General features: G+C 53.5%; 9 protein-coding genes across 9 annotated transcripts; 4 read left to right on the top strand and 5 right to left on the bottom strand.

The window, feature by feature from the left end:
• Positions 1-48: 48 nt before the first annotated feature.
• TRM5 (tRNA(m(1)G37)methyltransferase) lies at positions 49-1,494 on the bottom strand (the record flags this gene model as incomplete). Its single annotated transcript, XM_051445238.1, has 2 exons — positions 49-1,193; positions 1,248-1,494. 2 exons carry the CDS (start codon positions 1,492-1,494, stop codon positions 49-51), a joined length of 1,392 nt encoding a protein of 463 aa, XP_051303335.1.
• Positions 1,495-2,059: 565 nt separating this feature from the next.
• On the top strand, positions 2,060-6,983 carry J4E86_004699 (uncharacterized protein; the record flags this gene model as incomplete). Its single annotated transcript, XM_051445237.1, has 2 exons — positions 2,060-2,120; positions 2,170-6,983. The coding sequence occupies 2 exons, from the start codon at positions 2,060-2,062 to the stop codon at positions 6,981-6,983; spliced, it is 4,875 nt and encodes a 1,624-aa protein (XP_051303334.1).
• Positions 6,984-7,508: 525 nt separating this feature from the next.
• J4E86_004698 (uncharacterized protein) lies at positions 7,509-8,820 on the top strand (the record flags this gene model as incomplete). Its single annotated transcript, XM_051445236.1, has 3 exons — positions 7,509-7,841; positions 7,903-8,568; positions 8,659-8,820. 3 exons carry the CDS (start codon positions 7,509-7,511, stop codon positions 8,818-8,820), a joined length of 1,161 nt encoding a protein of 386 aa, XP_051303333.1.
• Positions 8,821-10,439: 1,619 nt separating this feature from the next.
• Positions 10,440-12,299, bottom strand: J4E86_004697 (uncharacterized protein; the record flags this gene model as incomplete). The annotated part of the gene is made up of 2 exons (XM_051445235.1): positions 10,440-10,688; positions 10,740-12,299. The coding sequence occupies 2 exons, from the start codon at positions 12,297-12,299 to the stop codon at positions 10,440-10,442; spliced, it is 1,809 nt and encodes a 602-aa protein (XP_051303332.1).
• A 2,508-nt stretch (positions 12,300-14,807) lies between these two features.
• On the bottom strand, positions 14,808-15,959 carry J4E86_004696 (uncharacterized protein; the record flags this gene model as incomplete). Its single annotated transcript, XM_051445234.1, has 3 exons — positions 14,808-15,592; positions 15,646-15,829; positions 15,891-15,959. The coding sequence occupies 3 exons, from the start codon at positions 15,957-15,959 to the stop codon at positions 14,808-14,810; spliced, it is 1,038 nt and encodes a 345-aa protein (XP_051303331.1).
• A 642-nt stretch (positions 15,960-16,601) lies between these two features.
• Positions 16,602-18,027, bottom strand: TIF1 (translation initiation factor eIF4A; the record flags this gene model as incomplete). Its single annotated transcript, XM_051445233.1, has 4 exons — positions 16,602-16,612; positions 16,668-17,669; positions 17,726-17,869; positions 17,994-18,027. 4 exons carry the CDS (start codon positions 18,025-18,027, stop codon positions 16,602-16,604), a joined length of 1,191 nt encoding a protein of 396 aa, XP_051303330.1.
• Positions 18,028-18,487: 460 nt separating this feature from the next.
• Positions 18,488-20,438, top strand: J4E86_004694 (uncharacterized protein; the record flags this gene model as incomplete). Its single annotated transcript, XM_051445232.1, has 2 exons — positions 18,488-18,837; positions 19,262-20,438. The coding sequence occupies 2 exons, from the start codon at positions 18,488-18,490 to the stop codon at positions 20,436-20,438; spliced, it is 1,527 nt and encodes a 508-aa protein (XP_051303329.1).
• Positions 20,439-20,647: 209 nt separating this feature from the next.
• Positions 20,648-21,793, bottom strand: J4E86_004693 (uncharacterized protein; the record flags this gene model as incomplete). Its single annotated transcript, XM_051445231.1, has 3 exons — positions 20,648-20,771; positions 20,821-21,578; positions 21,674-21,793. 3 exons carry the CDS (start codon positions 21,791-21,793, stop codon positions 20,648-20,650), a joined length of 1,002 nt encoding a protein of 333 aa, XP_051303328.1.
• Positions 21,794-23,357: 1,564 nt separating this feature from the next.
• J4E86_004692 (uncharacterized protein) lies at positions 23,358-24,914 on the top strand (the record flags this gene model as incomplete). The annotated part of the gene is made up of 2 exons (XM_051445230.1): positions 23,358-24,135; positions 24,205-24,914. 2 exons carry the CDS (start codon positions 23,358-23,360, stop codon positions 24,912-24,914), a joined length of 1,488 nt encoding a protein of 495 aa, XP_051303327.1.
• Positions 24,915-25,232: the final 318 nt, after the last annotated feature.

Below are 25,232 nucleotides of genomic sequence, written 5' to 3'. Positions count from 1 at the left end.
GTGCCCGACAACATGCTATCTTGCCCCTTTTACGTCTACAGCGAATATTCATACCTCCCTAAAAGCAACCTCCTCAGGCAACCTAAAACTAGCACAGAACATCCTCTTCTTCGGCGCCACATCTCTCACATCATACACGTTCACATCCTCCATATCGGGTGTGATCACGGTACCCAACTGCCTACTAACCTCTTCGCAGATGCCCTTGATCTCCTCCACATTATCATCGCTCTTGGTCGAGAAGCAGTGTACATGGATCATGGGAAGCTTCTGCGACGTGTGTGGCGCGAGGAGTTTCTTGATTTCAGAGGCTGGGTATCCGGGGACGTTGGCGTAGAGGCCGATAAAGGAGGGGAGGAAGGTAATGGCCGAGGCGGGGAGGTTCATGACGTAGTGCGAAAAGAATCGTGGTTGGACGAGCGTCTTGAGGGGTTCAGGCTGTTTCTTCTCCTCTGGTTTGCTGCGCGAAGATTTGGTTTTGGGGTAGATGGATACAGAGTGTTCATCGCTCGTCAACAGATCCGCAGAGGCTTGACGGATAAACGCTCCGCCGTCGGTGTTGAAGGAACGGACAAAGTCGCCTACTTTGTTGATCTTGATGTTTCCCACGAGCGAGTTGTAGGATTCGGGGTTGAGGTCATTGGCCCAGACGAAGCACTTCTTCTTGCCCGCAGGTACGGCAAAGGGTCCTACGCCGGCCATGACGTCGCAGATTGCCTCGCCTTCGCGGAACATGTTGCAGAGCCGCTCGTGCTCTGTGTGTAGACGCGTGTTCCAGTATACTTTTGCAAAGTCGAATTTGAAGGTGCAGCCCTGCTCGCGCAGTTCGACGTTCATGTCGTCTGGGCCGTGGAGCACTTCGTATTGGAAGGTGCGGAAAGCGTTCTCGGTGCCTACATTGTCGAGCTTGTTGATGACCGTCTTGACCATGGGGTTCTTGTCTGCGAGGACGGTTGCAATGAGGTGCTTGTAGGGCCAGTACCGTTCGCGGAGGTTCAGGTGGGCGACGTGGCCGGCGAGGGCGAAACCCTGGGGTATCTCATCGTCGTGGACGGACTCGGGTGGGGGGATGGTTGCGCTCGTGATTTCGGAGTAGGTGAAGTAGTCGTAGTTGAGCTGCAGCTGGTAGGGTATGACGCCTAGGGTGCCGTCTTGCTCGAGATCGCGCAGCTTAGGGGACCATGTCGTCCGATCTGCCTGGTTTCAGACTCAGTACTCCCATGTACTACCGCCGTGGGGTGACTCACCGGTGTGGACGACTTCTGGTCGCAGGAGCAGGCATTTGCTGCCTCTCGACGCTTGTTCTGAATCGGGGTCGACTCTTATCGGATCTATGCGATTACTTGGCAGCGTGTCCTTGCTGGCGGTAAGTTCCTTGCGGCAGCGCGATATGTCCTTGGGGTTGAAGATGCGGGCGGCCGAGGTGGGGATGGTCTTTTGGAAGAAGCTGCGGTCCAGCACCTTCATGGCGCGGTTGACGGGAGGCGCGAACATATCGGTGGTCGCTTCTGTGGCCGACATTGAATCGTGGGCGCGTGGAGAGTTGGTGTCGCGTGGGTGTGTCGCGGCTGGGGAATTATTTTTTGGTGAGGGATGACGCAGGCAGCGTTAGGAAGACCCCAGTATGGCACATGTCAGGTACCGACCGCTTCGGGCGGGCGCGACCCTCGAGACGTAAAAGACATAGTCTGTAGTAATCAACTTGTATCCGTCTCGACTACGTGCAGTGTCAGTGTCCTGAACGGCGTCAGGGTCCGCTGCACAGGTGACGACAGGCCAGTCTAAGCGCAGTGGTCGGCTGCAGGGGTCGGGACACCAGGATCGCGTACCTAATCTTGCACCGGCGTGGTCAATCAACAAAACAACTTCGCCATAGCACCGCCTCCTGAGCCGTGGATGACCGCGACCGCGCCCTCGCCCTCGCCCGTCCACCGCCGTCGCCGCCCATGAAGTCTCCCGGATCCCGCCTCTGACCGCTGCATAGACCGAGCGGCCCGTTGCCATCTCCTTTGTCCGCATACCCCGGATTCCGACCACGAACAAAGTTACCACGCCCACCATGGCGTCTGGCGGAGGAAACATCAAGGTCGTGGTGCGATGCAGGCCCTTCAACGGCCGAGGTAGGCAGCCCCCTTGCGTTACTAAGGCGCTGCAACTAACAACGCGCAGAGAAGGCGCGCAATGCACAGTGTATCGTGCAGATGAAGGGCGACCAGACCATCCTCTCCCCTCCCCAACATGCCGATATCAAGGGGAAAGCCGCCAAAGCCGCCTCCGAGGGCACCAAGACATTCGCCTTCGACAGGTCCTATTGGTCCTTCGACCGCGACGCTCCCAACTATGCCGGCCAGGACAACCTCCACGAGGATCTTGGCAAGCCGCTGCTCGACAATGCCTTCCAGGGCTACAACAACTGTATCTTCGCCTACGGCCAGACGGGTTCGGGAAAGTCGTACTCTATGATGGGCTATGGCGCTGAGTACGGAATCATCCCCAAGATTTGCCAGGACATGTTCGAGAGGATCAAGGGGTTACAAGCGGACAAGAACTCGTCCTGCACCGTCGAAGTGTCCTACCTGGAAATCTACAACGAGCGCGTACGCGACCTGCTGAACCCCTCGAATAAAGGGAACCTGCGAGTTCGCGAGCATCCGTCCACCGGTCCCTATGTCGAAGATCTCGCCAAGTTGGTCGTCCAGTCCTTTCCCGAAATCGAGAACCTCATGGACGAGGGAAACAAGGCTCGTACCGTAGCTGCCACCAACATGAACGAGACATCCTCGCGATCGCACGCCGTCTTCACTCTTACCCTCACGCAGAAGCGCCACGATGTCGAGACGAGCATGAGCGGGGAGAGGGTCGCCAAGATCAGTCTGGTCGATTTGGCCGGATCAGAACGAGCTCAGTCGACGGGTGCGACTGGCGCAAGATTGAAAGAGGGTGCCGAGATTAACAGGTCTCTGTCAACACTGGGTCGCGTCATTGCAGCGCTTGCAGACCAGTCGTCGGGAGGCAAGAAGAAGGGTACCCAAGTGCCATACCGAGACTCCATCTTGACATGGCTCTTGAAAGACTCTTTGGGAGGAAACAGTATGACAGCCATGATTGCCGCCATCTCTCCCGCCGACATCAACTTCGAGGAGACACTCTCGACCCTCCGCTACGCCGACTCCGCAAAACGCATCAAGAACCACGCTGTCGTAAACGAAGACCCGAACGCGCGCATGATCCGAGAGCTCAAAGAAGAACTGTCAAAGCTGCGGACTCAGCTGGGTGGAGGAGGTGGTGGAGTTGCCGGAGCGAATGGCATCATAGAAGAACAGTATGCACCCGATACACCGTTGGAGAAGCAGATCGTCTCCATCACACAAGCAGACGGTTCAATCAAGAAGGTATCCAAGGCCGAGATTGCAGAGCAGCTTGATCAATCAGAAAAACTCTATACCGAGTTGAACCAAACTTGGGAAGAGAAGCTGCAGAAGACGGAAGAGATCCACAAGGAACGAGAAGCCGCGCTGGAAGAGCTTGGTATCAGTATCGAGAAGGGTTTCGTTGGTCTATCAACGCCAAAGAACATGCCTCATTTGGTCAATTTGAGTGATGATCCACTCTTGACTGAATGTCTCGTCTACAACCTAAAACCGGGCACAACGACCGTTGGCAATTCTGATGTTGAAGGCCAAACCGCACAAATACGTCTGAATGGCTCGCAGATTCTTGCCGAACACTGTCACTTCGAAAACGTGGACGGCAAGGTTACGGTGATACCTCAGGAAACCGCTAGCGTCATGGTCAATGGTGTACGCATCGACAAGCCTAGATTACTCAAGAGCGGCCACCGCATCATCCTTGGCGACTTCCACATCTTCCGCTTCAACAATCCGCAAGAGGCAAGAGCTGAGCGTGCTGAAGTAGGCACAAGCCTACTTCGACAGACAGTTACCGCCAGCCAGCTCAACTCTCCCTCGCCTGCACCAAGACCCGGTCACGACAGATCGTACAGCGCCATCAGCATCGCGAACTCTGACTTCGACCCCGATAGTCCGAGGGCAGGATCGCCTGCATTCTGGCAACGCGGTCGTGAATCCGAGTTCTCCTACGCGCGCAGAGAAGCTCTTACCGCGTGGCTGGGACCAGACAAACGCATCGAAAATCTCCCAGACGAAGACTTCGAGGCACTGTTTGAAGATCTCAGCAGGTTGCGCGAAACCCGCAAAGCACGTCCCGAGAGTCGCATTTTCAGCGACGAGGACACAGAGTCGATGTCCTCATACCCTGTACGAGAGAAGTATGCTTCTGGAGGGACACTAGACAACTTCTCGCTCGATACCATGTTGACGATGCCATCCACGCCAAGGCAAGACGGCAGCGAAAAGATGGAGGAAATACGAGAAGACATGGAAGAGAAGATGGACAAGCGGAAAGAGGACTACAGTGCAAAGCTGAAAGCTGACGCAGAAGCTAAAGTCGAGCTGGAAGAGCTGCGAGCTGCGAAGGAAGAAATGCAGAAGCAGCTACAACAGCAGAAGGAGGCCTTTGCACGTCAGATGAAAGAGCTTGGCCACGAGTGGGTACCTGAAAGTAGCGGAACCCCGGAAGCCGAAGCTGAAGCCGAAGTTGAAGCAAAAGATGCACACAACGAGCAGAATGAGCAGCAACTGGAGTTGATCCGGACTGTTTTCAAACAGTGGCGGCGAAGAAAGTACGTCACCATGGCGGAGACACTTCTGCAGAACGCCGCTGTTCTGAAGGAGGCCCAAGTTATGAGTCAACAGATGGACAAGCGCGTGGTCTTTCAATTCTGCATCGTCGATATCGGGCATACTGTCCCGTCATCTTACGACTTGGTGAACATGGGCATTCCAGGTGAAGACGATGAGTATCTCGACAGCCAGTCCAAGCCCTGCGTTGGTGTTCGCGTCATCGACTTCAAGAACGAAGTGGTGCACCTATGGTCATTACAGAAGCTACGCGATCGCGTACGACGGATGCATCAAATGCATCAGTATATGAACCGACCAGAATACTTCCAGCACTTCAACCCGGAGTCACCGTTCTCAGAACCTTGCATGCCCGAGTTCTCACGCATCGGCGATGTGGACGTTCCGCTAGCTGCTGTGTTCGAATCAAGAGTACGAGACTTCAGTCTGGACGTCATCTCTCCTTACACAGCAAACCCCATTGGTATTATCCGACTATCGCTAGAGCCTTCGTCTGCAGAAGCACCTTCGACTACGCTCAAGTTCAATGTCGGTATGCATGAGCTTGTTGGGTTTCCGGAACGAGAGGGCACCCAAGTCCACGCTGTGCTCTTTGTACCCGGCATCTCGGACGAGAGTGGAGCCACGACCACGACCTGGATCACCGATTTCAATGAAGGTCCTATCCGCTTTGAGAGTGTGCACAGCATGAGTCTTCCATACCCGAGCCCGCGCGACACCTTCCTTCGAATTTCCATCTTCGCCAAGGTCACGGACATTCACCTCGATAAACTGCTCAGCTGGGATGACATGCGCGACTCTGCGGAAAAGCCTAAGCAGAAGCGCCGTCACGCTCGGTTACCGGAGTCGGAGTTCTACACAGAGGATACACATGACATCTTCTCACGAATCCAGATTCAAGAGATTACTGATGACGGGACATACCAACCCGTTGAGGTAACGCAGAGCAACGTTATGGATGCTGGGGTATACCAACTCCACCAGGGTCTAGCGCGCCGCATCGTTGTCAACCTCACCCACACTTCGGGAGACACAATACAATGGGAGGATGTCAAATCGCTGCGCATGGGTCACATCCGATTGGTCGATGCAGCTGGCAACAGTCCTAACTACGGCTCACCCGTAAAAGAAGTGCCTGTCGATCTGACATCCCCGCCTGTCATCAGGAAGAACGCCGATGGCACCACAAATGTCAAATTTGTAGGACGATGGGACAGTACGGCTCACGCGTCTCAAATTCTCGATCGGGCGACAAAGGATAACTTCCGCGTGAAAGTCACGCTGCTGTTCGACGTTACATCTTCCAAGCTTATCGAACCGATGTCGTTCTCCTTCGACCTCTTCGTACAAATCCGGGGCCGTTCTTACATGCGCCAGACCTCTCTCTTCTCGTTGGCGAACATCTGGAATACGGTGAAGGTCGTTCACTCGACAGTAGGAATCTTCAACGTTGCCATTCGCCCCACCTCCGTCAAGCGTGCGACAGATCTCTGGCGAATGAACACGAAAGACGACTACGTGAAGGGTGAAGAGCAGCTCGCAGGCTGGACGCCGCGCGGTGTTTCGCTGGTACGCGACTTCATCCACATAGAAAAGCGCCGCGCTCGGATCGCAGAGATAGAAACAGCGCGTTCTGTCTTGTCGTCCAAGGCATTGAGCATACCTGCTTCCGCACTTGCTTCCTCAAAGGATAAGCCCTTGGAAGAGGCTCAGATAGCACTCCTCCAACGCATGGTCTCGCTCTGGAAGACCAAGAAAGCGCCTGCAGAAATCATCCTCAACCCCACGAATCTTGAGCCTCCTACCAACGGCGCCGCCTTTGCGGCACGCTCTCCTTCTCCATCGCCAAACCCAACCCCAAGTTTGACAGCTACCGTCCGCTTCATTAGCAAGAACCCTAACTTAATGAAAGCGTCCTACCTCCTCACCCCAGATCCGACGAACACGCGCTGGATACGGCGATACGTCGAACTACGAAAGCCATACCTCCACATCTACTCATCAGACGGCGACGAAATCAACGCCATCAATGTCAGCACAGCGCGTATCGACCATTCGCCGCAAATCGCGAAACTTCTTGGAGGTGGACAGCAAAGCAACGGCCAAGCAAATGCCGGCGCGCACAAGGACGTTGTCTTTGCTGTCTTCGCGAGAAGCAACACGTACATCTTCCGAGCGCGAAGCGAGAGGGAGAAGATCGAATGGATATTGCGATTAGATCAAAGTTACTTCAGCAGCGAAGGAAGCGAGGCGTCGACGTGAGGACGCGTAATGAGTATTTGGCTGGAAAAGTTACATGTAGACATTCGGCGCCATGTGGAAAGGGTTTTAATTCTTGTACCGAAGTTGTAGAACAGTGGAAGACGGTCGGTCAAGGTGTTGTTGTTGCTGTCCCCGTCAGGCTTTGGCGTTATAGTCGGGCTTTTGTATAGCTTTTCTTGGGATACCCAGAGTATAGTTGATACTCGTTTTGCGCGATAATTTAGCGTAGAGATTCTGTCAATTCAGCTTCATTGCTAGACTATAGTTTCGTTCTGGCCCTGATGGTGTTCGTCTTTGCAGTAGTTGCACCTTGTTGCACTGCGCGCAGCTCACCCCGCAAACACTAGCCTGTTTCTAGAACCCCTCACACGCGATTGCCCGAGGCTAACCTTTGGATCGACGCAGCTTACTCGCACACGATCAAGACGCCAATGTATGCCTTTATTAGCATGATGGATGTTACGTATTTACCTGTACGCGACGCGATAGCTGAGGTCGAAGGGATTAGGAAAAGCACGACCCACAATGGCCAACACACAGAAAGAGAAGACGCAACATGATCTTGACGACCAAAAGCTTGGCTTGTACCTGCAGCAAGAAATACCCAGTTTGAAGACGCCCGTGCTATCGACAAAGATCGGATACGGACAAAGCAATCCGACATACTATGTCGATGATGCCGCTGGTACACGCTACATTCTGCGGAAGAAACCCAGCGGTACCATCATCTCGCCTGTAGCACACCAAGTCGATCGAGAGTACAAAGTCTTGAAAGCACTTGGAACGGTTGAGGGTTTCCCAGTCCCGAAAGTATACTGCCTATGTATGGATGCATCAATCATTGGAACAGCGTTCTACGTATGTCCCAGCTACCCTCCAGACAAACGCTTCCAATCTGACATGCCTACCTCTCCACTAGGTCATGGAGTACATCCAAGGCCGTCTAATCACCGACCCCAACCTCTCTACCCTGCCACTCTCCGACCGTCGCGCAGCATGGGAATCCGTCATCTCAATCCTAGCGTGGCTACACTCCATCAACCCCGACGCCATCGGCCTCACCTCCTTCGGCAAGAAAACCAACTTCTACGCCCGCCACTGCAACACCTTCTCCCTTATCGAAGCCCAACAAGCCCAAGTCCGCGACATAACCACCGGCCAGCAACTCGGCCGCGCGCACCCGCATTTCGACGAAATCGTATCCTACATACGAAGTCACCTACCCCAGGAGCGCACCTGCATCATCCACGGCGACTACAAGTTTGATAACATCATTTTGCATCCTACTGAGCCCCGGGTGGTTGCTATCTTGGATTGGGAGTTGAGTACGCTGGGACATCCGCTTATGGATGTTGTGTATGTGACGGGCCCGTATTGGAATCGTGCTAGTAAGGTGGGTATTCCTGGGGGGCCGATGGTGCAGACGGTGAGGGATGATCAGGGGGGTGATGTTTATGATGAGGCGAACCAGGCGGAGAATGGGTTGCCGAGTATGCAGGAGTTATTGGGGGTTTATGAAAAGAAGGCGGGGTGGGATCCGAGGCGGGATCGATGGGACGTTGCGAGGGTGTTCCATCTGATGAGAGTGAGTTTCTAATCTTCATCTTGTTTTGGTTGTCGCGTGGCGGAGAACTAGATGGATACAGAAAACAGCACAAGCTAACACAGATACCAGGGAAGTGTGATCAGCCACGGTATCCAGGCGCGAACCATCAGCGGGCAAGCCAGCAGCTCCTTCTCACATGTGTACTTCGAGAACACGAAACGGGGACTTGACGAAGCACTCCGACTAGTTCGCTCGATGAAGGACAAAGAAGCGCCAAAGAGCACGCTATAGTAGAAATCATACATTTCAGTCATGACCGCCACAACGTCATAACGGCCAACTCTCCACCTCCCCGCTACAACATTACGCGTCAAACGTGCTTGAAGCGCTGGCCAGCTTCACACGTACCATACAACACGCATTCACTGATCTACATCTCCACCTTCCCCATCCAATGCTCCCCAACACTCCATCTTTCCTTCTCCACTACACTGTCAGAGAACGTACTCAGTCTCCACCCCATCATCATCCCGTCTCCACGCGCGGTATCTACTCGCCAAGTCCGCATCACTCGCTATCCGGGGAGGGAGGATACGTAGACCAACGCATCAATCACGCTCACAGCCCCAGCCCAGCGACAAAGCCCTTGCACGCATGTTCCTCTTTCATCACACACACAGTCTCAGTCAGTCCCATTCCCTTCCGATGTATTTTCGTGGCTCCCCATCCTCCCCATGTCACAAACGCCAACCACACCCACCCACACCCACCCCAAGCTTTCCCAAGGTTCAATTGCAAATCCCACGACCTGCATCCTAAATCCCCCCCAAACTACCAAGCCCTATGCACATACATGAAATCCCACGCGCCCCCCAAGCCCGTCTTGGCTCCCGCGCACGCATCAAACAAAAGCGCTTATCTCAGAGCGCAGCGCGAAAACGCACGGGCCATATGCGGCAATTTGAATCGTCGTGTTACAGTGCAGAGGCATGTGAAATTCCGCCAAGCGGGCCAAGCTTTTTTGCTGAATGAGATGCGAAGGGCTGGCGCGGCCACTAGGATCTGAGACTGTTGAGGTGTTTCATTTACTGTGGCATTTGCTGTGTGGTAGGTAAGGGAATTGTTTGGTCTGGAGTGTTGCTAAGAATGGGATGCCGATGCGTTGCTTTGATGATGGTGAGCGGAGTGATGGTTAGTTAGGTGCCTAAGGACGGGAAGTTACGTAGATGGATATCTGGCCGATCGTAATCTGGCTATCGTGAAGCTTGCGAAAGCTGGCGGGAACGGGAGAAAAGCGAAGACGAAAACACGATGATATGGTGGGAAAGAGCAACAAACGCGCGCATGCATTCGAACATTGTTTGTGGAAGCTATCTACAACTATCGGAACGGGTTTTGACTAACTTCAATATCTCCGTCCTCCAGCCCCCATCAAAGTGCAGTGCAGCGCAAACTTCGTGTCGAGAGAAATGAAGTATGTATAAGAAAAATTGCCCGTGGTATCTGTTGCCCCTTCCCGATTTTTTATGACGCCGACGCTATGCAAAAGCCGATGGAGAGAGTAAAATGGATAAAACTCGGGGAATACAAAGAGTGATGGTGTGTGTGTGCATTACAAGTGTCTGTTGGCGCGCCCTAGGTCTAATGCTGGAATGGAGATGGAGAGTGTGGTGTCTAAACGAGGGAAGCCTGTAGACCTGCTGGCGGCTTCGGAGAAGGTACGGAGAAGCGATGGCGGAAACATGGGGGTATAAAAGGAGCGTGGTGCTTTTGATAGACTCACGACAGGCGTATACGTGGTGGTACAACGAGTGAGAGAAACGTAAACCGAAGAGAAACGCCGTTGAAAGCAAGTTGGTAGCAGATATCGCACGGCGATGCGACGGTGCTGAGATTACTGGGTTTGGCGTTTAGTGGTCTGCAATGTCTTCGTCCATGCCGGGGTAGATGATGTCGGCGACATAGATCGCCTGTACGTGCTTGAATAGGACGAAGCACCACATCGTGATGATGGCGATGGTGAGGCCGTTCCCCACGAAGAGCACCGTTTCGTCTTTCAGCGCGTTGCCGATCGAGATGGTGGCAATAACAAATCCGGTGTTGGGGAAGACCATGGCCCACCATCCGAGATGGAAGTAGACAGCCCACGAGTTGATGACCTGGAACCGATGTCAGTATTATTATAGAACGAGATACTGTGGCGAACTTACGGCGACGAGAGTGATCATGAAGAACCACATAGCCAATACCCAAAGGAAGAGTGCGACAATGAGAGCCAAAGTCCTGAGTAGCTTCGCGTCGACAAGGCCATCGCCTTGCAAGTCAAAGTCGTCAGGAAGAGCGTTGGCCATACCAATCAGGGCCAAGCAGGTGAACGAAGGCGGTCCGACAGCGATGAACATGGCTCCTCGATGCTCACGATCGGGGTATCCGACTTGCATCAGGCGACCAATATAGTGCGCATACATGAGTATAGCAACCGTGAATCCAAGACCCTGACATCCAAGTCCGGCAACCAAGATAGGCATTCTGGACGATACGGGCTGTGATTTGGCAATGACCGAGGCGATTGTACCCGCAAGCATGACAGGGAAGATGGGGAGCAGCCACGAGGGCATGAAGCTGGTGAGCTTGTAGGTGTGGCTGCAGAACAGGAATGAGTACTGGAAGGAAGCCAAGCAGAAAGTGATGAAGGTGTATGCCCAGAAAGCGACAGCCATGGTAGTGATTGCCCATGCACGATTCGGGTGATCCTCTTCATACGCTTCTATGACATATTTCTGCGTTCCGGTGATGATTGTAGCGATCGACAGGAAGAATGGTCCGAGGAAGAGTCCTTCACGTTCGTGTTTGATGGATTCCTTAAAGGATCCAGCGTACTTGGTGAAGCGGAGGACCATTGTCATTGTGACGGCAGTGAACAGCATGAGGTTGAGAATGTAGAAAACGGCGCCGATGGTGATGAGACCGGGGAAAGAATGGGGCTGGATGGCGATAAGCGTACCGAGACCACCAGTAGCCATCGTCAGGGTGTAGTTCGCCCATGTGTAGTGCTTGAGCCGTTGTCCGAAAGTGAGGTATGGCTGGTTGGGATCCTTCCTGCCAGGGATCTTGGTGTGCTTGTCCCATTCCGAGTGGCCATCGGCATGCTTGTGCTTCTCGAGATCGATATCGTCCATCTGGGGTGGCGACTGAAGAGCTGGGTCCCTGAAAGGGTTCTCTGGCTCTGGCTGCCTCTCCTTCGTGTCGATGCGGTATCCATTAGCATCAACCGGACCGGGAAAGTAGCCTCCTCCATTAGATGCGTACATAGGCGCAGGTGTTGCCGCTGGTGAGTTGGCTGCCCATGTGTTGGTGCGAGTAGTCTCGCCGGACTCAAAGGAGAACTGGTTCTGTTGTGCGACCTGAGGTTGCGGCTGGTACTGGTTTGGCTGTAGCTGTTGTTGCTCGGGTGTTTGTTGTTGCTGTTGCTGTTGCTGTTGAGGGTTGGACAGGCGGGAGTAGTTGTTCACATCCCGACTTGATTGAGGAGAATGTTGACGGGGGCCAGAAGGTAGACCATACTGTCCTTGCTGCTGAGGAGTTTGCATACGAGGTCCGGAAGGTAGACCGCCGTACTGCTGGCTAATATGCTGAGGCTGAGGTGGAGGTGCATATTGAGGTTGTTGCTGGTTTGGTGGGAGAGGGAATTGACCGTTGTTCTCGAAATTAGGGCTGAAGGTGTCTTTTGGGCCAAAGGACAAGCCTTCTGGTTGGTAGCGAGTATCCATTGCTGAAATGATAGAATAGGTGTCCTGCACCGTAGAGACTAAAAGATGGAAGAGACGGCAAATAAAGGAAAGAAACCAAAGAAACTATGACCACAAAACGCGCAATAGGGACAAGTATTGACCTGCACGGGGCAATTTGATAGAAACCCGAGAGGCAATGCTCGGGAATAGACCAGTGTATTAACACGCGCCGAGCGGGATCAGCATGGGTCTGCCTCTCTAGTATCGGTCCTGTTTCGAACTGCGTGCCAATCTAGCGCAAATACCTCTGGCAGCTAGTCAATGAGGCTCCACGGAGTCATGGTGGGATCTCAGAGTGCTTGGCGAGGACGAAGTGTTGCGTACATCCTCCTGGTATCCACATCAAAGCGTCGAATAAGCTCCGAGCAGCGGCCAGCGCACGTACACCTAGATAACGACCTGAGGTCCTCTTCGCTTCATCTAGTTCCAGGAATGGTAACTCCACCTTGGCGGTGCACGATGCGCCAAGATGTTGAGCTAGCTTCCGTCGCTTAGTACATTCAAGACGAGTGCTTATCGCCTTCCATGATCTGCATCGTGGCTATGCTGCTTGCGTATCCTGTGGATAACTCAGTGTATGATGGATAGTATTCGTGCACTGCATCCACGTAGTTGCCATATTGCAGTTGTCCACTCAGATTGACAGTACTGGGGAGTCCTTCTCAACTTCATGTCCGTCATACATAGACATCTTACCTGTCATATTTGGGCCTAGAGCGAACCTGACGCATCGCTTTCAGGGCAGCAGGACCGAATAGCTGTGACGCGGGCGTCGGCTTCGCGCCGCAATGCAGGGAGAGTCCCTTCGACTTGAGAGAACCCCTAGGCGGCGGGCATGGCGGTCTCCAATCTGGATCACCATGCGATGGTGCGGTCCGGATTCCTCCGACTTGACTAGGGCATGCTAAGCGCGGAACATGGACTGGGCAATGAGAAAATAAGATGCGGCTCAAGCTGTCGAGGGACGGTGATTCGTGGTGCCAAAAAGGGGCGTCGAAACGGATGACGAAACGCTTAAAGCGGAGCCCGTTGCGTCGGCTTCGTTGCCAAGCATCCCGCGCAAGACACAACCAAACAAGGGGCCACCGTTTCGCAGCCCGATGCAGCCACAGCCGCATACTAGAACGCAAATAAGGTTGAGGGAAGTTTGACACTGGCGGCTCTGATTGCTTGCGTGTGTGCGAAGCTTGTCGGGCCAAGATCATCGGGTGGAAGCTCGAAGCTGTCTCAACAATGCCAGAACCCTCGCCCAAGCTCCACTCTGGTGTTTGACTCTGCTTCGGCCAAGGCTAAGCCTTAGGCAAAAAGCCTATCTCGACTTATCGTCATTCCTCAAAAAGCGCCGAGTCCCCACGTGCGTTCCAGAAGCCTGCCCGTATAGTTGATGCCGCCGCAAGGTGAGCGCGTGCAAGCCTGGAGGTTGCTTGTAGAGGGTGGGAACTGATTGAGGGCTTGCGAACTTCGACTCCGGCTTGTCTTCGTTGTGAGTGGGTTACACGCACTGCGTCGCGTCCGGTGGGTCTGTAATGATGAGTTGCTCTCTGGGCGTGGGCGGTGCACTCAACGTCTTTTCAAATCCGACCTGAGTCGACCAATCGGGCCGTGATCCAGTGTTCATGGCAGTGCTGAGCACGTCGGTGCGCTGATGATACGCAGAGCCCAAAGACGATGCAAATTGTGAATGATCGGAGACAAGGAAGGAACAAGGGCATGTGAAGATGGCCAACGGGGCAAGAGCTGCCGGATGATGATGATCTACACCTGGGCCTGAGGCTGAACGCTAAAAAGCGGGCTGCGCCGTGCACTGCCAAGGACCATCGTTGGGCTTTTCACATGTCAACATCGCTATGATCACAAAATGCATTCCGTCGCTCGCGGGCGGACAGGACGGCGCGTCGCGGAGCACTGCGGAAGAGACAAGAGTTCGCCAAGCAGATGCATGTGTGTCGTCACTGGTGGCAGAGAAATTACGCCGGCCCCTTATCTGGCAGCGTTTAAGGGCGTTGCTCACTGATTGCTTTTCAGGCAGTTATGCTGTAGAGGCACGGTTTCATGCAGAGAGGTGCTTCTTGGTGTGGTTGGCTTTCGCATGTGCTGCAGAATCCTCTCATTGAAGTAACGCCGCTGAGGTCTCGGGTTGAAAAGAAAACGCCCGAGATCACCCGAATCACCGTGGTAATACGATGTCATCGCCTTCCCGACGATGCTCATGTGTAAAAAGTCTTATCGTGTCAAGATGGATCGTGCAGCGGTATCCTTCCCTGCGCCCAACGAGCCTTGTCGCCTCGTATCTCTGGAAGCCGCTGGGCGAGGTCCACATCGCGACCTTGGCTTCCAAAGACAAAACAGGCATAAATGAAGAATGTGGATACTTCATGTTAGTATTAAAGTGTAGCGGTTACCTATACCATGCCTCCCCCGTTACCTGTGATATGTCGTGGCGTATAATGGTACGATTGTCTGGCTGATTTCGCCTTCTCTAATCTTCTAGATTTTACTGGCTTCTTTCAGTACCTCGCGCGTAAGTACCTCACCTTTTTTCCTCACTTCACTGAGCCTGCCCATCTTCAATAACCTCCCTATCATCTCCTCGTCTCCGTGGTGGCTGTTGTGCTCGAATTCAGGCTCTTCGCCATATGCTACTCGGGCCGCATCGACTAGTATTCTTGCTGTCATGCCAAATACTCTAAACGTGGTGAGGCTGTCGATTGCGCTAGGCTCTGGGCGAGGGTCATCTCCATCAGGTAAAGTTTGATGCGAAGAAGGTTCTGGTTTGGATGGCGGAGAGGACCGCGCGGAATTGCGTAGGAGTGTCGGAGATGGAGGGGGTCGTGGCATGTAGAAATTGTGCATTCGCCAGCGTGACTCGTGCCAGTCTGTCCAAGAGCCTCGATACCATTTCTCGGGTCTACCGTCTTTCTGTACTGGTGGTGGGCCTTCACCCTCCCACCCTTTGCGCAGGAAGTTGTGAAACGGCGCCGTGAAGACCGCTGCTACTTCCCTGGGGTCGAGTCGCGGCATAAGCCTTTCTTCTACAGAGAGACCATTCGTGTCGGAGGAAGCGGGCACGTCGGAGGACGTCTCTGCCGGACGAAGAAAGGCTACGCAGGGCCGCACTCCGAGCTCGGTCTTTGCGAGATTCGCAGGGAGTTCGCAAAGGTGCTCCACGGTAAATCCTCGAAGCTTCTCCTCATTCATGGGCAGCCCAATCTCTTCGTCCGCTTCGCGTCGTGCGACGTCCCACGGCGACTCGTCGAGTGTATCTGCTTTGCCTGAACCATGTCAGCATGCACGTCTAATCCAACTCCCATGTGTGATCCAGTACCTCCGGGCAGCGCAGCCTGTCCCGCATAGTTGCGTAACTGCGCGCTGCGCATCGTGAGGACCACCTTAAGCTCGCCATGCCGGTCCGGAAAGAGCAATATAAGGACAGCCGCGCGTCTCGTAAGGGGACAGTCATACCATCGCGTTGGCGGAGGGGAATACGTTCGGAGGCGGTCCAAGGCGCGCTGTTGGGCGTATTAGCAAGATGAAGGCCTGCTGCAGACCGCAATCGTATAGAATACTTACAATAGATCTTTGGGAAAGCGCCATCGTCGCAATAGCTTTGCTTTGGGCGAGCCATGCTGTCGGTCTCATGGGATGCGCGTGCGTCGGGAGCGTGAAGCTCAGTGGGGTCGTGGACCGAGGTTATCGATAGGCGGCATGCAAGAGCCTCGTGGCAGCCCCAGAATCTCCCGCGCCTTAAATAGATGCCGTGTGGAGATCGTCACGTCAGGCATTAGTCGACTTGGACAGTAGTCACATCACTCAGTTGTATGGCGAAGTGCAAGTTAAGTAACTTTCATGCAATTGAATCGCATCTCTATATGAAAGGAAACTCCCGATCGTTATCATCGACATGCGTGGCCATGGTGAAGTGCTACATATCCCACCGCGTGAGCATGCGTTGACGACGTGCAGCAGATCCCCGAGGACATAGGAAAGTAGCATGAAATTGCAAAACAGGACCCATCCGTCAACTACGCACCGTAAGTCTATCATATGCAGACATTCTTTTAGGGAAATCATTTCGCACATGAGAGACCAACGCCAAGATGCTGCGATGTATAGACGATTACTCGTCCTACCTCGAACCACTTTTGAACCGGACCAAACAGAGAGCACCCCTGGCCGTGCAGGCGTACTCGTATTAGAAGACCACCGCCTCTATCCAATGCACCACTGAAGCGTTAGTGGGCAGAGTGAGGCGGCGATGAGAAGATAGCAGAGCACCACTTCTTAGATGAGGTCTGTCGTGCACGTTAGTAATCAGGCCTGAAGTACGGGGATACAATGAACACTTACCAGCCACGTTCATGGGCATCTCCTCAATCTGTGTGCTGTAGAACTGCTCGATTTCGCGCATCATGCGGACATCGTCGGCGGTGACGAAGTTGATGGCAACACCCTTACGTCCGAAACGTCCACCACGACCGATGCGGTGGATGTAGTTCTCGCGGTTGGCGGGCAAGTCGTAGTTGATGACCAGGGAGACCTGCTGGACATCGATACCACGGGCCAGAAGGTCAGTGGCGATGAGGACACGGGAAGATCCGGAACGGAACTCCTTCATGATGACATCACGCTGGGCCTGGTCCATGTCACCGTGCATGGCCGAGACAGTGAAGTCACGGGCAGTGAGCTTGTCGGTGAGCCAGTCGACCTTCCTGCGGGTGTTGCAGAAGATGACGGCTTGGGTGATGGTGACAGTCTCGTACAAGTCGGACAGAGTGTCAAGCTTCCAGTCCTCCTTCTCGACGGCAATGTAGAACTGCTTAATACCTTCGAGGGTAAGCTCGTCCTTCTTGACAAGGATACGGACGGGGTCGCGCATGAACTTAGTGGTGACCTCGAGGACGTCCTGGGGCATGGTGGCGGAGAGAAGGACGACCTGGGTGGACTGGGGGAGCAGCTGGAAGATGTCGTAGATCTGCTCAGTGAAACCGCGAGACAACATCTCGTCGGCCTCGTCGAGGACGAACATCTTCATGTGGTCGGTCTTCAGGACACGACGCTGGATCATGTCGTGGACACGGCCGGGAGTACCGACAACGACCTGGGGGCCGTCCTGGAGTGCCTTCATGTCGTCACGGACGCTGGTGCCGCCAATGCAGGCGTGGCACTGGACGTCCATGAAGTCACCGATGGCGACAACGACCTTCTGGATCTGCTGAGCGAGCTCGCGGGTGGGGGCGAGGATGAGCGCCTGGCAGGCCTTGACGTTGGAGTCGATCTTCTGGAGGGTCGAGATGGAGAAGGTAGCCGTCTTACCGGTACCGGACTGGGCCTGGGCGATGACATCGTTGCCTAAATTATGTCAGTCGCTTGCTGGGTTGTGCGGTGGTGGGGGTGGGCAAACGTACCCTTGATGACGGGCATGATGGCGCGCTGCTGGATAGCAGAGGGGCGCTCGAAACCGTAGGCGTAGACTCCACGGAGGAGCTCAGCCTTGAGGTTCATGTTGTCGAACGAGTCGGTGATCTCATCGTAGTTGGACTCGATCTGGCCTGCGCGTAGGTTAGCCGGGGCTCGCAGAAATGTTTGCAGGTGAGGCTATCGTCGCCGCCGCCCTCGCACTGCGGGGCGCGCAGTTTCGAAGAGCAGCGGGACAGCACTCGGGGCACAACTCACCCTCGGGCACGTCCTCAAGACCTTTGTCAGCCATGATTGCGACTGGAAGGAGCGACTACTGGTGCGGGACCGTAGTCGAAGTGTTGCTCGTGGCGGGGTTAAAGCGGAGGATCCTCTGGATGCCGCCGCGTGTGTAAAAGTTGTGTAGTAAAAGCTAGATACCAGATCCTCTGCAAGAGAATCAAACGGGTATCTAGGGTAGTGTGTGTATTGGTTGTGTGGTGGATTTGGTGATGGAGGGACAGAGAAGGTGGGCGCTTTTTGGCTTAAGAGGTCGGCCACAAAAAATCTCAGCAGTGTGCTAGTGCCAAAAGCACGCTAGTTCAAATGCGCCCACGGCTCCCACCTAGGTCCGCCTTCACTTCCACTGGCTCGCTCCAGCGTCAGCCTATGACTCTGTTCATTGTCCCTTGGTTTGCCTCCTAGACCACTTGCAGCCCTGAAAACGTCTGCGCTGAGCAAACACCAAGCATCGTGTCCGGTCCATCTTTGACATGGCGCCCGGCATTCTGGACCACCCCGGCATTGCCACTGTCGAATCACGACCTTCGAAAAGAGTCAAGACTTCTGTGGCGACTGAAGTCGAGAGCGACGACGATGATGTGGCGGCGGCGGCAATCGCAGTCCCCTCGCATCCTCTGGGTATCAAGCCGGCCGGCAATGCGTATACTGCGTCCGAGAATATCAAATCGAGATGCGGACTGTTCGCCAGCTTACCCGATGAACTACTGAGCCACATCTTTGAGTCATTCGAAGCTGACGTTCTGATACGCCTGGGGAGTACATGCCGCGCTCTGTATGCCTTTACGAGGTTGGACGAATTATGGCGGGCTTTGTTCGTAAGGTGAGTACCACGGTTGCTATACACAACATGTTGCATTCCCCATCTTTTTCGTATACAGTCATTCCTACGTTTCCAGTCGTCGTCCAGTCATGTAATCGGTCAGGCGGTGTATGTGAAGGAAGGCGTTCCTTGTAAACTCTCTTGGATCGGTATGACTGTGCCTGCACGCCTGACCGCGCCTCGGCCGTGGAAGTGCAGGACACAAATTCATTTCAGGGCGTTCTGTATTTCCCCGGGATAAAGTGGTAGATCGTTGCTTAAGTTGATTGTGTGTAAATTCGTGGTATATACGAAGCTGCATTTTCCCAGTGGAATAGAGCGTTGCTTCTCCTTTATACCAGGCTCAACATGCATCACTCGTTTGCTTGCGTTGAAAATACCAGACAATCACACTTTTTCCAATCGAACGCTAACAATCAAACAGCTCCCCAGCTGAAGACTTTGAGTGGCGTGGAACCTGGCGAGCAACCTACCTGAAGATCCCAAGAGAGCACGTCACTTCAATATCATGCACCAACCTCTTCTCAGACACTCTTTATCGACCATTTCAGTGCGCCCACACAGAACTAAACTCCTACGCGGCCAAAATCCCGAAACAAAATGAGATAGCCCGACTATCAGATCTGACATACGAAGAGTACGCCGAAACCTGGGTGGACAAGCCCTTTGTGCTCACTACACCCGTCCAGCAATGGCCTGTATACGGTACCTGGACGCCAGAGTATCTCCTCGAAAAATTCCCAGAAACCAAGTTCCGCGCGGAAGCAGTAGACTGGCCCATGAAGAAGTACATGTCCTACATGCACGACAACGCCGACGAGTCACCCCTGTACCTCTTCGATCGCGCATTCGCCGAGAAGACCGGCGTAGACATCACAGCGGCACCGCATTCCAAAGAAGCCGCATACTGGAGCCCAACATGTTTCGGCGACGACCTCTTCAGTGTCCTAGGCGAACACCGACCGGACTGCCGATGGATGATCATGGGTCCCAAGCGCAGCGGCTCTACCTTCCACAAAGATCCAAACGCAACTTCAGCATGGAACGCAGTCTTGACAGGCAGCAAATACTGGCTCATGTTCCCCGCCGGCCCAGGCATCGATCCTCCACCCGGTGTCATCGTTAGCGACGATCAATCTGAGATCACCTCTCCGCTCAGCATCGCGGAGTACATGCTCACGTTCCATGAACTCGCCCGCCAAACGCCCGGCTGCAAGGAAGGCATCTGCTATGCTGGTGAAGTACTCCATGTACCGTCCGGCTGGTTCCACCTAGTGCTCAATCTCGAAGACAGCCTCGCTTTGACGCAGAATTTTGTGCCTCGCAAGAAATTGCCTGATGTACTAGGCTTCCTGCGTGACCAGCGCGGCGAAGTAAGCGGGTTCAAAGAGGACGTTTGCGACCGTGCGTATGAACTCTTCGTCGAGAGGCTGCAGGAACAACACCCCGAGCTGCTGGAGGAGGGCCTCGCGGAGTTGGAAAGGAAGGGGAAGAAGGGAAAGGGCAAGTGGGAGCAGCTGACGAAGGGAGACGAGAAGGAAGAAGTCGGAGGGTTTAGCTTTGGTTTTGGTGGGGATGACGATGATGCTGACATTCCATGAGCGTTGCAATGATCGTAGTGACAGCAATTCCGCATTTAATCTCATGCATATGGTGTTCGACAGCGTCACAACTAGAAGGATCGGGGTTTAATCATAACATTCATACAGTGCTGTGTGCAAGCTATCTCTCGTGGGTATCATTTAATCGTTAGGTCGTATCATACATCATAATCGCAGCGTCACATCTATCCTCCCCGTTCTGCGCCAGCTCACTTTGCGTGGTTGATGATCTCAACGTACATGTCCTCAGGTATCTTGCCGGCGAAGCTCATAGCCACGGCGACAATCTTCTGAGCGTTAAGACCAGGCAGGTTACGTAGGATCGTATTGGGGCTATAAATACGTCAGTCCTGCTTCAGATGTGTATGAAGGGTGTACTCACCTCGGGCTATTCAAGATATCCCCGCGGATCAGAACCAGCTGAGCCACGATGCACAGAATGTTCAGATGTGGTCCATATGCGAAGAGAAAGTCCCAGAGCTGTAGGACCTCAGGCAACGGGGGCGTGCACGCGCACATGGTGAGGACGGATGCGAAAGCGTAGATCTTGGCTTCCATGTGGTGTGCCATGAGGTGGCCGTACAGCTTGGGGTCGACCACCTCTAGCACCCTGTCCACCAATGCAAGACCTTTGTGCACACCCTCCATCGATCCTCTCACATAACCCGGACACTCGTATGTAATGAGCCGTTCGAAGCCCGTGAAAGCCTCGACTTCACTCCTCGCCGCGTACAGAAACGGCCCACAGAGCACATTCATGCCCTGCACGTAACCAATCTGCTCAGCATCGTTCGTAGTCGACGCCTCTGTACGCGTACCCGCAGTGAGGGAATGCCGCGACATCATCGATGTATCTGGGCTACCGCCGAACTCGGATAGTGTTGGTGGGGACTGCCAGCCATTGACGCGTGCTTCGTGCGCATCGTTGAGCCTCCACGCGACCGCGTTGAGCACACGCGTAATGCTGTTCTGAGTGACGCGTCGTCGGAAAAGAGGATCTCCCTGGAAGGTGCGGAAGGTATCGTTTTGGATTTTGGCGTGCGCGGGTGAGGCGCCTTGCCGGACGAGATCGAGATATACGTCGGTGCGAAGAGGAGGCGCGTTGAGTAGGATGAGCCAGATGTATATGCGCAGCTCGGACTGGACCGGTAGAAATTAGTATACAGAATTCATTGAGCGATTCTAGATTGCGCCCATGCGCAATATGATCGCATGGGGTAGTGTGGAGAACATACCATGCCCTCGCTGTTGGCGGGTATACCTTCGGTCAAGATTGTGTAGCGCAATTCTTGGAGACCCTCCTCTGGATTACTCGCAGAGGCTCCTTTGAGCAGCAGCATATCCAGATTCGTCATTTTGTTAGATTGGCATGAAGAGGTTGGATTCGCTCACAATTCGAAACTCTGGTCGGGGTCTCCGCACGGCGGTCTGCACTGACGCCTTGGCATCGGCCCTGGAATCCTCGCCGCGGACCCGCGTCATCCGAAGACGTTCACTCCACTGTCCTTAATGCATACGCTGCATCTACATTTCGTATAAGTTTCTTGTTTCCTAGTCCGTTGTGAGTTAGCAACTTATTTGCGTGGTTGCTACTTGTACTATTTCATTCCGTCTGTGTCGTCCACACCTGAATGCAGCATTGGAACAACGGGTAGCGACGATCTGGGAACACCCACAGAACACCCACAGTAATATCTACTTATTCCACTGCGCTCTCATCTTACTTACATCGGCAGCAACTGCCAACATGGTGTTGCCGCCAGAAACCGAGTACAATCGCAGCGAATACAAGCGCGACACCAAGTACATCGCTGGGTATCTTTTGAAGGCTTCCCGGAAATGCGGGTTTTTCCGACGCCTTCCAACAACTCTTACAAGCATGAGGTTTACGAACGTGACTTTGAGCCAATGGCTCAATGTATCGTGAAAAATCCTCAGAAGGCATCTATACCACCGTTTATGCGTACGATCCTGGTTCGAGCTATTCGGTTTCGGCGGGAGGTGACGGCCTGGTATCGACTCAAGAGTTGCGATGCGAACGCGGACCAGCAGCATGACGCTTTCTCCTCGCGCCTTCAAAGGATACTAGACATTCTGCGACCGCATATACGCAAGCCGGACAATGAGAGGACGAAGGAAAAGACGGCTTCCTCGGGGACGACAGCAATAGAAATAGGCTTCTCCAAACTGGCTGTGCAGGATACCACCGAGGACGACGAGGAGTCTAATGATCAGCCCGTGATCGTAGACGACTTGCCTTCTGTCCCAGCAGTGGAGATTAGTTTGGACGACGCGAATGTAGAGGAAGACTTCTTTCTTGAAATCAAAGGTTTCTTGAAAGAAATGCAATCGATTCGGAAATATGTCTTAGAGCGATGGACAGGAAAGTCTGATTTGATGACCAAAGCGTTCGTCACGAATACCGCGATCGCAATCGTGCGACAGAAAGAATACGAGTTCGACCAAAGTCTATCACGTCCGCCTCAGTACCCCGCGGAGTTATTTCCCGTCTGGTGTCTACCGGCTTTGCTCCTTTTTAGGGAGCTTTATCCAGAGAAACTTGGGGATGAGAGCGACCTCGACGAATTCATCCTACCTTCTGATATAGTGGGGACTTCCGGTGCAAAATCTTTACTTTGCTTTTACCCTGTGTACAATGGCCTGAAATTGCTCCTCGACACCATTCAGTTGGCCCCTAAATCGCAACACCCAGGGGCGGTTTTGGTGCACAATCTCAGTGAGGAACACAAACATCGAGACATGCACCCTCACGTTCTCGGTGCGCGGGATATGGCTTCAGTGCTTTACGTTTTCTGCCAAATTCCGATGTTGTTACATAACATCCCGGAGGATGAATTATCCCGCGGCGTTCGATGCATGGATAAGGAACGGGCAATACCATTTTGGCTCACCTTTGCTATGCAGATCCAACTCGAAATTAATGATCTTCCCAAGGATTCCTTGGGGGACCCGCTCGAGGATTTACGACGAGAAGTGACAAAGGCGTCCACACTCATCCAAGAAATCAAAACGCATCCTAATAGTCTTGTCGACGTCCATAGAGGCAAAGACTTTGATTCGCTTGAGACGCTCGTGTTAGACCTCGAAGAGAGTTTCTTCAACGACGGAGCCGCCCTGTTTCTACAAGGAGTCGTGAAGAGCTTCATAACCAGGCCGAATGACCGTGGCATAAGAATACCGACACAACTGGATCCGCTTTGTCCAGGCAACCCCTTCGTCAAGGAAAAGGACCTTTTCCTGCGCAGCCACCGCCTGAGATGTGGCGTTTACACATATGTTATAAGATCCTTGGTGCGCAAATTCCCAATTTCACACGACGCCAATCATAGTCATGTACTGAGCGTCGCTCACCTGTACAACATATGCTGCAAGCTGTTCCCTGATGCTCCGCACTTCCCCGATCTGGAATTTTTCCTGCAACGCCAGGATCTTGAACGACTCTTCTATGGGAAGATACCGCAGGACATTATGGAGGCTCAAAAACGGCCTGAACTTCTCCAGTACGGTGTGACTGATGCGATCAATGGCCACTCATACCGTACGATCAGCACGATCGGAAAACGTCTCCTGCGAAGCAGAGTTCTCCAGAGTCCTTCCCACTTAGATTCTGTGTTAGAAGACCAGTTTGATATGCGCGAGGTTCCGTTAACGCTACAGAAAGTCGATGAGTCGACCCGTCGCCTTTTGAATAGTTTCGGCGACAAAAGACAAGAACATGAGCGAATACGGCTGTTCAATTAGCCAGCTGACGCACTCTCGCCCGAAGGATGGACGTACCATAGGCTCTTTTTCCACAAATTCGACAAAACATGGGACCCTGTCCCAACCTTGCGGTCCGTTGTGCTATGGCTCGAGGCGGACGCCGTTAATCTCAACTTCTGCACACCAAAGCTCGTCCTCTTCTGCAGCGACATCCTCCGGGACATCCTGGACATGTTTCGTAGCGACCCTGTTTTCGAGAACGACTTCCTGAAAGAACAGAATAAGCCCACTCTCTCTCCGACTATCGTTCTCCGAATCCTGACCCTTGCCGCCAACGAAATTAAACTACGCAAGCGCCAGCCAAGTCTCCCAGCGAAGAGAATGGACCAGCTACGTGAGGTCTTCAACATCATGCAAAAGCACTACATGCATCCCATGGAAACTACGCCAGGCGAAAAGACATGGGCGGGCGACGTTTGCATTGCGGATCTAGTGAACACGGAGAAGGAACCCCAGATCGGCGAATACTGGAGTGCAGCGAATTTCTTCAGTGGTCGCGACATATTCGCACACGGTGGGCGTCGCATTGACCCAAATAATCTGGGACCTGCTGCTGCTGAGAACTTGTACAAGAATTGGGACTTTGGCGGCAGTAAAGAGGAGAGTAGGATGTTCAACGCCCTTTCTAGGTTTCATGCTCGGCGGGGTTCGAAAGCGATCGTGAGTAGAGCTCTGGAGGGGCGCTACGGATAGCCTTTCGTAGGCGCGCCGAACAAATCACTTCTTCGAGGCCGGGTGTTAGGGACAAGTGGTAGGGTGGTTAACAAGCATGCGCCATTCCATTAAATCAGTATCGCCTCTACGGCACGGGCTACATGTTCACATTGTCAGACTAGGGGTGTCATTGTGGTGAAAAAGAGAATATCATTGAATGATCTCGCTATATAAGGAATGTCGTGTCGTCATGGTATGTATCCCACCAGCCTCTAGAACGCCTTGAAAGATTATGTACAAAAAGAAAAGCAACGCCTAAAACCTTCAACCCTCTTCTATCTTCTCCTGGTGGACGAT

This window comes from Alternaria arbusti (genome assembly GCF_024043155.1).
Source record: "Alternaria arbusti strain BMP 1465 chromosome Unknown scaffold_5, whole genome shotgun sequence".
NCBI lineage: Eukaryota > Fungi > Ascomycota > Dothideomycetes > Pleosporales > Pleosporaceae > Alternaria > Alternaria arbusti.
This window is presented reverse-complemented; position numbering and strand designations above follow the sequence as displayed.